We start from the raw sequence: 12476 nt of genomic DNA on the forward strand, positions 1-12476 counted from the left end.
GCTGTCCCCACATCAGAGCAATGCTGAATACAGTATATATGGTAACTATGTATCCACTGCCGTAACTTACAGCAAGTTCCATACTTAATCATCTGGGGCCACCCGGTCCTCCATGATGAATAGGCCCTTCAGATTTTCCGTTATATGCTCATGGTGTCTATTTTCCTGCCCGAACAGTTTCCCTCAGCTCTTCTTACCCATTATGGGTCAATAGTTTTGAAAATATTAATATTTGCTCTTCATTCTTCTCCTTTAAAAAAATTGAATCTAATGTTTAATACATTTATAAAGTCTGGCCCTGCCATGAATCAGTTTGCTTTATTATAGTCATTATTACAAAAATAACAGTGTTTTTCCAGTAAACTTTATTTATATATAACAATAGTACAAAGTGGGTCCTTGGCTTGCAAAATAGGAGTGTTTCATATTTACAATAGGTACACAATAATATATTAAAATAATAACAAAACTTTTTTTGTCTCCGAACATTTTTTAAATAATTAAAACTTTCTTACATTTTTTTTTCCCACAACAACTGTAAAAATGACACAAAAGAAGCAAGGCAGACATAAAAAAAAAATAATAGGGAAAAACAAAGACACAATTATCGTACAGAAGTGCAGTGGAACTGGAGAGCTGGGTGCCCTGACATTCTGCAATCCGATTGGGTGGTTTGGGTTATCATGTGACACATTGAGAAACATAAGTGTTATCATCAGTGGGAAAGTAAAGAGGTTTATGGAATAATGAACAGTCCAGATTTTGGCACAACCTTACATTTTAGTTTCCTTCATTTTTTGTCAGCTATGTTATTCCAACCTGCATAGAATTCTAAAAGGAGATAACAGAGTTAATATAACAAACCTACAGTTCTTGATAAACGGACATAATTGGAATATAAACAATACAGTATAACTTTCATTCAACTACCAAAAATACGGTAACTATTTGCTTTATATAAGTGTTTGGCAAGAAGGCATATGGTTTAACAAACTCTGGAATGCAGGAGACAAAGTGGGGTAGCACAGGCTGAAGTACAAGGTCAACAATTGCAAACATCACATACAGATAAAACCTTTGAATACCCAAACGGCCAGTAAGGTATTGCCCAGCAATACCTTAGTTGGGCACAAGTGGGCTGAATGACAGAAGGTCAAAGGGGACTTTGGTCTGCAGGTGGGGAATTGGCAAATTGCATTTGAAAGTGGGTTGCATTAGTCACATTCTGCTGGAGGTACATAAACAGTACCATAGACATAAACACATTTCTATTAACTAAAACATATTTTTTTTTTTACGTAATGATGATTATTAAAATTTGTTAGAAACACTGATCCCCTGAAGCTACTTACAGGTGACACCTACTTTAGCACTGTACATGTTAGTAAGTTAAGGAATGTTGCGTCAGACCTTCTTAAACCACCAATCAAAATTACACGAGGCAGGTGTGCCAAGAGCGAAAATTACAAACAAAGAGATACAAAATAAATATCCAATGCTATTTCAAGTAATGGCTGCTGTAAACATATGACCTGGGGGGCAATGCTTATGATTACACTGAACACATGGTACCTGGATAGCAGAAGATCCAGGTGTTAATTTAACAGAGTTGAGTTAGTGGCATTGTGGCCTTACAACATGTCGTACACAAGATGCATGGGCTTATATTGGTTTCACTGGTGTTCATTGTTTTCTGAAATGTTTGAACTATTTCTGCATGGAAGTAAATAAAATTATTGAACCGTTCAGAAGGATTAACTGCTTATTTTTATCATATGAAGAATGTTTAAGTGTGAGTACACTCTTTTAAAGATTTTTTTGGGTGGTGTGGCACCAAGTTATATTAATGTAAATTCACACTGGAGTGTTCCTCATTGGTGCATGCTGCATGAAGTCACTTTAATGATACTGTACATACAACATAAAGGGCGGTATTCAAATGATATATCACGTCCAATCTCCTTTCTAAAGTGATCCCCATTATCGCACATATTGCGCCCATAGTAATTACGTTTAGCTGTGTAAAGGGTTGGGCACCCATGCTACCCTGGAGGTTGCGAGCCGAAAAGATTATACCATGCCCGTCAGCAGAAACAGAATGGCTGTGGAAGGGGGTGAAAAGAATTGAATACCGCCCACAGTGTCATGTATATATTTTGAATTATCTGTTGCCTGTTTTGCACTGGTAATTATTCCAACAAGGACCTTCTACCAAGACAACCACTTAGGGTATTATTCCTATATTTATGCTTCATGTTATTGTGATGTGTATGGTGACGCATTCTTGATAAGTCCCAGTGAGTGCGCAGTGGTTTCTAGTTTGTTTTATATTTTGTTACTTGAGCTGACAGACCTGCTACTCAGGCCCAAGCCGCACAATGTGGCTATTTGGACAAGTTCAGCCGAGCAGGCAAATCACATAGCCATGTTAGTATTATCACCAAATGACTGCTCACACATGTAGATAGAGCTAATCTGAGAACAAGATTGGCAGGCATGAACAAAAAGAATTAAATTGATTATGCATGGATCATTCACGTACATTGCTGTTGTTATGGCGATAGCAGGAAAATATTGTCAGTGATATCACAGTACTTTACCACGTGTGGCCTGCACTGGTCATCTGGAATGACACAGGTGGCTCATATCAGTGATAGCCATAGCTCCTGGAAATTACGATCTTAGATGGGATCTTAATATTTGAGTAAAAACACAATAATATCCAAATGTATTTTGAGATCATGGCAAGGATTATTGGACTTTTCTCAGACATACCCTAAACTGTATGGCTTTGTTCTGCCGGCTATTTTATTTAAGACATCTTATTTTAACAGGTAGAAGTAGTCTGTTTATAGACAAAAGGAGAAAATTGTAAGACGACGTGAAACAAAAACCCTGCAGTTTTAAGTGTGTTTAGGATAAATAAAAAAAACTAAATTGCAATGATCATAAAACACATTTGCATTGCAAAACTGTAAAATCTGAATTTAAATGAGCCAGCGCATTTTTATGATATTACAGAGTTACAATCTCTAGCTAGGACACCATGGAGCACAATGAAAAGATTTAATCCACCTTGTCATCTGTAAGAGACATATACCTTAAATTCTAGGTGTTTTTTTTTATTAATTACAAAAATAACAGTTTTCAATGGTAGTCAAGGCTCAATACTGCTCTGTACCAAAATCCACTTACTACCACATTGGCACATAGCTAAATGATACATAAACTCCACAGCCAGTACATTGGTATTGTTATAGTAACTCAGATGAAATACAAAGCCATTGTATGATTGTTTGTTTGGCACAATGTCATTAATGCTTCACATAACTTTGCCAGCTGTAAAATTGGCCTTTTATGATACAGAACAGCGCAGGAAATCTTCAGAAGTAAATTGAAAGTCTATTCAGTAATTTTAAGTCTATATCTAGTTACGTTCACTTTTCATTTTAATGAGACATATCATAAATATATATAAATGCCTATGATTACATGGCCTTAGTATTACAATAAAAACATAAGGTCCATGGATTCCCTGATCTGCAAAGATTGCAATAAAACCAATGGGATTACAAGAGGACAGTAGGCTTTCATATATATTTATTGTCTATGTTACATATTATCCCTGCCTAAAACACTATGCATGAACTCTGATATTTAAATCTACTGACTAGTAATGAATTTATGATCTTTGTATAGCCTAATCCGCAATATACGCCACTAAGCAACATGCGTAGTGTTACTATAATAACCTACATGTTTAATATTACCATTAATGTCGTTTTTGGTCATGAAGGCTGGAGATCGTAAGGATTTGTGCAATGTAAACTGGTAGACAAATATAATGCTTTCAATATACTATATTCAACAGAGGGTTGGTAATATGGCATTTTTTGTGAAATGTATAATGCTGTTTTCTTCTGAATAATCTGAAATCAGTTTGATACACTAATAATGCACACTATACTCTCTTACAACCAAACCGATTAGGAGTATTTTCATGGATCTCAAGACCTTCTACTAATAGCTCTAGGCCACAGTTTAAATACAGAGAGCAATGGAATTTGTTACAGGTTCTTAAAAAAGCTAAGGGCTCATCCCACTGGCTTAATGGACACATGCCTCTTGATATGAGAAATACATAATTGAAATAGCTGGTGAATTTGAATTGACCTTCGGTACTGCTTCATATTAGACAGCTGATGGGAGCGCAAGTCCTCTGGTAGACCAACCAGATGTGGATGTACATTGTTGCAGAGTTCCACAGTTCTGTTTTCAACTCTTGAAAGTCATCATTGAACCAGTGCAAAATATGCCAAGAGTGGCTCTCTAAGAACTGAAATCTATGAAAAATTCCCTTTCTGTTTCTCATATAGGGATGAAAAATAATGTACTCTTCCCCCTTTTCACGCCCTTCCCAAAAAGCAATAAATAATACTAAAAATATGAGTCCTTTGAAGAGAAAACAAGCTAAACAAACAAACAACCAAACCAACAAAGAGAGAGGAATTGAGTCTTTTCCGGTTATGCAGTCTCTTAATTTACATACAACATGCAATCAGCAACCTGCTGGGCTTGTGGAAACTCAGGTGACGTCTTCAGGTTCTCAGGAGGAATGGTGAGTGTGGAGCTGGTTTGGCTGCTTTCCTCGTTCTGCAAGGTATTCCACAGTAATACCTACAGTACTGACTCTTTATGCGTGTTTTCACAGTTGCAAGGAATTTCCATGGAAGCCTGCAGCTCTCTGTCATAAGAGTCTTTGCCACGAGTCTATCCCCTTTCTGTGTTTAAGGGGATGCACTGAAATTCAGCTGTCAAAACTCATGGCCCCTATCAGCTGTTCCACTTTGTAGGCTAAGCGGTGTCGGCGCCCCTGTTCATCCTGTTCCAAGGCTGTGATTAGCTACATAAAAGAAGATGAAGATTTTATCTACAGTGCAGAAGATGAAGATTTTATCTACAGTGCAGAACAAGGAATATGTCATTTATATAGTACATTCCGTAGCTGGCAAATGGGATGCTGTTGTTTTTTAAAACCCTAACCTAAAAGCTGTTCCTCTAGTGACCTGGATAGTATGTTTTACCACTTCAGGCCAGCTATCACAAATAAGAAATAGGCCCTCAAACTTGAAATTTCAGGGTTGGTGTGGTATAAACAATGACATTTGAGAAGCTATTATTGTGTCAACATGTAGTGGTTTTCAACTGGCTATTCAGCTGTCAATCACTACCAGTATCATGCCGTAGGGTATATTCTGCATCTAGTTTATGATAGCACTTTTATCCAGAGTTCGTCAGGAAAAAAGTATAAAATCTACAAAAACAATACAACAAACAATCCTAATGTGCTTGCACAGCACTGAGCTGTCACAGAAGGAATGAGTACGTAAGCAGCATACTGGTGACTAGTTATTTTACAAATATATAAAAGAGGTTTGTTTTTTATCCAGGTGATTTTATTATTAAATAAATAACATTTCCTTTAATGAAAAAAGGAGAAACCTCCAAATCAACCGGTGTCTCAAGCAAATATGGGGCTGGATGTAATGCCGTCTAAGTTCAGCGGCCGTGCGGAATGCCGGCCTAACTCTGAGGTTTTTTTAAAGGGGCAATCTCTTACAAGGCATGGTTTTCTCAGAGTTCGGCCGGCATCCTGCAAGTGCATGTCTAGTACAGCACTCTTCATCCTACCATACAAAGATGTGCCAACTCGCATATAAAAATATATTGAGTATACAACAGTTAAATCTCTTTTACTGACAAGTATACTGTTCAAGCCAGGCTATATAGCAACCCTCTAAATTGTAGCTTTCAAGCCCTATTATCATTTCTCACCTCCACACTGTATTTACTGACATAAGAGTAGATCTCGTTTAATGCACTTAGCATATTAAACTCAGATGCGTGCATGCGAGATTGCTCTGCGAGGTAGGCATTCATGTCCTGGTCGCTGATGGCTGGGAGCTTGGCAATGTCGGCATAATACCTGCAAAGAACAAGTAGTCACATGAAACAGTCCTACAGATGTAGCAATGCAGCACTTCTTTACATTGTCGGAAAATGTAACGCACAATTCAATTCATGTGCCACCTAGTACCATTGGATTGATTGGCTGGCACATACAGCCATTCATGGCAGGCTGTACATCTCACATTTTCCTTAACACCTCTATTGAGTACAAGGAAACACTTTTGATGTTGAATGGTTGCGAACGGCACATTGCCTTAAATGTAATGGCACAAATAAAGTTCTTAACTCAATTAAGAACATGAATGATACCAGAGGTAAAGTACTACTGGCTCGTCATACTGACCTCTCTACCCAGTTCTTGTAGTTGGGGATGTCCTTGGCATAGAGAAGCTTGTTGCTGGGGGAATCCTTCCCTAGCCGGTGCTCCGAGGTGGAACAAGAGTCCATGAACGTCTGTGCCACAACAGACAAGCAGGCATCTGTGATACTGCCCTTGTGGATGTCAAACACAAACTGCGGATTCTTAATGACATTCACCCAAAACCGGAGTGGTAGGCTGTATGAGTGACATGAACAAAATGTAAGTATCAATGTAAGATAACATTTCATCTAATGATCTGTTTCACTTGTCCTTTTCTATTAAGGGGTCTGTTCATGAAGCAGTGAAAAGAGTGGAGAAGTGAGCCAGTAGAGAAGTTGTCTATGGCAACCAATCAGCTGCGCTATATAATTTTATAATATACAAATTCTCAGTGTTACTTCAATGCAGATTGGTTGCCATGGGCAACTTCTTCACTGATTCACTTCTCCTCTCTTTTCACGGCTTCATGAATAGTCTCTTGTTATGCTTTTAATTCATATTTTTAATTCATATTTTTCCAATTCATAGCTTACACTTAGTGGCCACTTTATTAGGTATACCCAGGGCCGGCGCTACCATTAGGCAGCTTTAGGCAGCTGCCTAGAGCGCCAGCCACTGGAGGGCGGCCCTGATCCTCTAACAAAAAACACAGAAGGATGTCTCTTGTCTGAGAGACATCCTTCCATTTAGATAATGCCGGCAGCAGCCGCAGGCTGCCAGACTTACAACCCCTCACCCCTTCCACACAGGCTAGCATCCCCCCCTGCTACCCGCCATTTAAGCCCCGCCCCCAATCGGCATTTGGCTCCGCCCCCTTTCTACAGGCCAAGACACACTGCAAGGGGGCGGGGCCTGATTGAGTTAGGCACCCGGCCAGCTCCTTTTCCAGTCACAGTGAGTGACCTACTGTATCCGCTGTGCTGCTCCTGTTGCTGATCTCAGTCAGCGGTAAGTTAAGCAGTATGGATGAAGGGGACGGGGTGTAAGTACAGACTAGAAATATATTGTGTTTGTCTTGTAATTATTGCTGCCAGTGTACTTATATATATATAGTATATATGTATAATTCATACAGTTCATACACAAACACTAACAAACCCCGCATATAGAGGGTCACCTCAGTCTCTGCCTCCCCCCATGTTTGGGGCTCCAGACCATCTTTGGAAACACCCCTGCATAAATCCTGCGTTTGCCCATGCACATAGGGCCGGCTGGCCAATTACGCCAGGTATGCAGCCGTGTATGGTGTCAAGCTTCAAGGGCAGGCTGCTCTGACAACTTAAGCCGCAGCTGCCTGCCCGTCAGTGCTTACTGGCTCAGTCACCGCTGATGTATCCGGTCTTCCTCCTCGCAGCTCTCACACGAAGCAGCCGCATTTGCGCATGAGGAGCTCCAGGCACAGGGACTCCGGCAGGCTCAGCCACAGTACGCCGACGTCCCTGCACAGGGTCATAGGGTAGAATGAGGAGCAGCGGTGCCACCAGCTGCCATGTGTTTCTGCTCTAGGACCCAGGGTAAAAACAGACTATGGAGGATGAGATGAGGGGCATGGGCGCACTGCACTGCAGCACCTACCGCTCACGCTGAGCATGAGGGGCATTACTGGCGCCTCGGGACAACGAGAAGAAGGGCCGCGCAGCCTGGCCTCTCATCCGGCAGTCACAGCACCCCCCACACCGCAGTGAGATGGTACTTGATCAGCGCTGCTACCACTGTACACTGCTGCGGTATAGTCGGGTGCAGTCAGGGTTTATATGTATGATACAGTGACACACTTCTTTCTGTAGCTGGGCAGATGGAAGCAGAGGAGGGGGTAACAGCAGCACAATATCTCCCCCCCCCTTTGTGTACATGGCATGACTAAGGCTCCGATGGGAGAGTTATGCAGAATCAGAGAACTTAGGAGGTGATTCAGACCTGATCGCTGGGCTGCAGTTTGCTGTCCTGCATTCAGATAGTCGCCGCCTCCAGGGGGAGTGTAAATTCGCAGTGCAAGTGTGCGATGCTATGTGTACGCAGAGCTACAAAAATCCAGTGCGTGCAGTGTGTGCGCAGCCCAGGACTTACTCCTCCAGTGTGATGAGAACAGGCTGATCGGGGCCGGAGCTGATGTCAGACACCCTCCCTGAAAACGCTTGGACACGCCTGCTTTTTACGGACAGTCCCAATAAACGCTCAGTTACAAACCACAAACAGCCTCCTCCTGTCAATCACCTTGCGAACGCCCATGTGTTCGTTTTTTTCGATCCATCCCCTCGCTAACCAGTGATGCCCTTTGTTGCTGTCCGACGCGTGTGCACATTGCGGTGCATGCGCAGTTATGCCCTGATCCCCCGCTGTTCGAAAACGCACAGCAGCGATCAGGTATGAATCACCCCCTTAGTAACATGGTCACCAATAGGGTTGGGATATGAGTTGTGTGCACCTTGTTATTCAGTCAGGGTTGGCCGCCCAGTTATGCCAGGTACTCAGTCACGTGCCGCACAAATCTGCAAGGGTGCCATCTTCCACTTGCTGCACTGACAACGACCACCTGCGCTGTTAGCTTCACCTGTAGCTGCCTGCCCATCGGTGCCTCCCAGCTCCTGGTCCCCACTGACTGATCTAGTCTTCCTCCCTTCATTGCCTGTGCATTCATCACCCCATCGTGGCTGCTGCCCGTCTACGCCTACCAGTACCGTGCCCACACACGGTTTTGTCAAAGTATATAGAAGGTTTGGTGTGTAATTTTCTTGTTAGCAAATAATGTGGATCAAGTGGCAAATGTGAATAGAGTATATATAGCTACAGACTGAAGCTGGATTCATTTGTTATTGAGGAATAACATGGGCAGGCATTTATGCATTTTGTTCCAAACAAATTGACTAACATTTACCAAAGGTTCTTACTAGAGATGAGCGGGTTCGGTTTCTCTGAAACCGAACCCGCACGAACTTCATGTTTTTTTTACGGGTCCGAGCAGACTCGGATCCTCCCGCCTTGCTCGGTTAACCCGAGCGCGCCCGAACGTCATCATGACGCTGTCGGATTCTCGCGAGACTCGGATTCTATATAAGGAGCCGCGCGTCGCCGCCATTTTCACACGTGCATTGAGATTGATAGGGAGAGGACGTGGCTGGCGTCCTCTCCATTAGAAATTAGATTAGAAGAGAGAGAGAGATTGTGCAGAGTCAGACAGAGTTTACCACAGTGACCAGTGCAGTTGTTGTTAGTTAACTTTTATTTATTTTAATATATATCCGTTCTCTGCTATATCCGTTCTCTGCCTGAAAAAAAACGATACACAGCAGCAGCCAGTCACACAGTGTGACTCAGTCTGTGTGCACTCAGCTCAGCCCAGTGTGCTGCACATCAATGTATAAAAGGCAAAGCTTATAATAATTGTGGGGGAGACTGGGGAGCACTGCAGGTTGTTATAGCAGGAGCCCCCAGGAGTACATAATATTATATTAATTTAAAATTAAACAGTGCACACTTTTGCTGCAGGAGTGCCACTGCCAGTGTGACTAGTGGTGACCAGTGCCTGACCACCAGTATAGTAGTATATTGTTGTATGTATTGTATACTATCTCTTTATCAACCAGTCTATATTAGCAGCAGACACAGTACAGTGCGGTAGTTCACGGCTGTGGCTACCTCTGTGTCGGCAGTCGGAACTCGGCAGGCAGTCCGTCCATCCATAATTGTATTACAATATATACCACCTAACCGTGGTATTTTTTTTTCTTTCTTTATACCGTCGTCATAGTGTCATACTAGTTGTTACGAGTATACTACTATCTCTTTATCAACCAGTGTACAGTGCGGTAGTTCACGGCTGTGGCTACCTCTGTGTCGGCAGTCGGCAGGCAGTCCGTCCATCCATAATTGTATTATTATTATAATATATACCACCTAACCGTGGTTTTTTTTCCATTCTTTATACCGTCGTCATAGTGTCATACTAGTTGTTACGAGTATACTACTATCTCTTTATCAACCAGTGTACAGTGCGGTAGTTCACGGCTGTGGCTACCTCTGTGTCGGCAGTCGGCAGGCAGTCCGTCCATCCATAATTGTATTATTATTATAATATATACCACCTAACCGTGGTTTTTTTTCCATTCTTTATACCGTCGTCATAGTGTCATACTAGTTGTTACGAGTATACTACTATCTCTTTATCAACCAGTGTACAGTGCGGTAGTTCACGGCTGTGGCTACCTCTGTGTCGGCAGTCGGCAGGCAGTCCGTCCATCCATAATTGTATTATTATTATAATATATACCACCTAACCGTGGTTTTTTTTCCATTCTTTATACCGTCGTCATAGTGTCATACTAGTTGTTACGAGTATACTACTATCTCTTTATCAACCAGTGTACAGTGCGGTAGTTCACGGCTGTGGCTACCTCTGTGTCGGCAGTCGGCAGGCAGTCCGTCCATCCATAATTGTATTATTATTATAATATATACCACCTAACCGTGGTTTTTTTTTCATTCTTTATACCGTCGTCATAGTGTCATACTAGTTGTTACGAGTATACTACTATCTCTTTATCAACCAGTGTACAGTGCGGTAGTTCACGGCTGTGGCTACCTCTGTGTCGGCAGTCGGCAGGCAGTCCGTCCATCCATAATTGTATTATTATTATAATATATACCACCTAACCGTGGTTTTTTTTCCATTCTTTATACCGTCGTCATAGACTGTGTCATACTAGTTGTTACGAGTATACTACTATCTCTTTATCAACCAGTGTACAGTGCGGTAGTTCACGGCTGTGGCTACCTCTGTGTCGGCAGTCGGCAGGCAGTCCGTCCATCCATAATTGTATTATTATTATAATATATACCACCTAACCGTGGTTTTTTTTCCATTCTTTATACCGTCGTCATAGTGTCATACTAGTTGTTACGAGTATACTACTATCTCTTTATCAACCAGTGTACAGTGCGGTAGTTCACGGCTGTGGCTACCTCTGTGTCGGCAGTCGGCAGGCAGTCCGTCCATCCATAATTGTATTATTATTATAATATATACCACCTAACCGTGGTTTTTTTATACCACCTAACCGTGGCAGTCCGTCCATAATTGTATACTAGTAAACTATCCAATCCATCCATCTCCATTGTTTACCTGAGGTGCCTTTTAGTTCTGCCTATAAAATATGGAGAACAAAAAAGTTGAGGTTCCAAAATTAGGGAAAGATCAAGATCCACTTCCACCTCGTGCTGAAGCTGCTGCCACTAGTCATGGCCGAGACGATGAAATGCCAGCAACGTCGTCTGCCAAGGCCGATGCCCAATGTCATAGTACAGAGCATGTCAAATCCAAAACACCAAATATCAGAAAAAAAAGGACTCCAAAACCTAAAATAAAATTGTCGGAGGAGAAGCGTAAACTTGCCAATATGCCATTTACCACACGGAGTGGCAAGGAACGGCTGAGGCCCTGGCCTATGTTCATGGCTAGTGGTTCAGCTTCACATGAGGATGGAAGCACTCAGCCTCTCGCTAGAAAACTGAAAAGACTCAAGCTGGCAAAAGCACCGCAAAGAACTGTGCGTTCTTTGAAATCCCAAATCCACAAGGAGAGTCCAATTGTGTCGTTTGCGATGCCTGACCTTCCCAACACTGGACGTGAAGAGCATGCGCCTTCCACTATTTGCATGCCCCCTGCAAGTGCTGGAAGGAGCACCCGCAGTCCAGTTCCTGATAGTCAGATTGAAGATGTCAGTGTTGAAGTACACCAGGATGAGGAGGATATGGGTGTTGCTGGCGCTGGGGAGGAAATTGACCAGGAGGATTCTGATGGTGAGGTGGTTTGTTTAAGTCAGGCACCCGGGGAGACACCTGTTGTCCGTGGGAGGAATATGGCCGTTGACATGCCAGGTGAAAATACCAAAAAAATCAGCTCTTCGGTGTGGAGGTATTTCACCAGAAATGCGGACAACAGGTGTCAAGCCGTGTGTTCCCTTTGTCAAGCTGTAATAAGTAGGGGTAAGGACGTTAACCACCTCGGAACATCCTCCCTTATACGTCACCTGCAGCGCATTCATAATAAGTCAGTGACAAGTTCAAAAACTTTGGGTGACAGCGGAAGCAGTCCACTGACCAGTAAATCCCTTCCTCTTGTAACCAAGCTCACGCAAACCACCCCACC

The 12476-nt window shown here is 42.5% G+C and overlaps 1 protein-coding gene across 1 annotated transcript in view; it reads right to left on the reverse strand.

Annotated features, from left to right (window-relative positions):
* Positions 1–348: 348 nt before the first annotated feature.
* The window catches only part of PLXNA2 (plexin A2), a 398232-nt gene continuing 386104 nt past the window's right edge, over positions 349–12476 (reverse strand). Inside the window, exons 30-32 of the mRNA XM_063955325.1 lie at positions 6314–6526; positions 5836–5986; positions 349–4903 (exon numbers count right to left, since the gene is read on the reverse strand). Coding sequence (XP_063811395.1) covers positions 4808–4903; positions 5836–5986; positions 6314–6526 — 460 coding nt within the window. The 3' untranslated portion in view covers positions 349–4807. The remainder of the gene's footprint in view (positions 4904–5835; positions 5987–6313; positions 6527–12476) is intronic.

The sequence above is a fragment of the Pseudophryne corroboree genome, chromosome 2 (genome assembly GCF_028390025.1).
Source record: "Pseudophryne corroboree isolate aPseCor3 chromosome 2, aPseCor3.hap2, whole genome shotgun sequence".
Classification (NCBI taxonomy): domain Eukaryota; kingdom Metazoa; phylum Chordata; class Amphibia; order Anura; family Myobatrachidae; genus Pseudophryne; species Pseudophryne corroboree.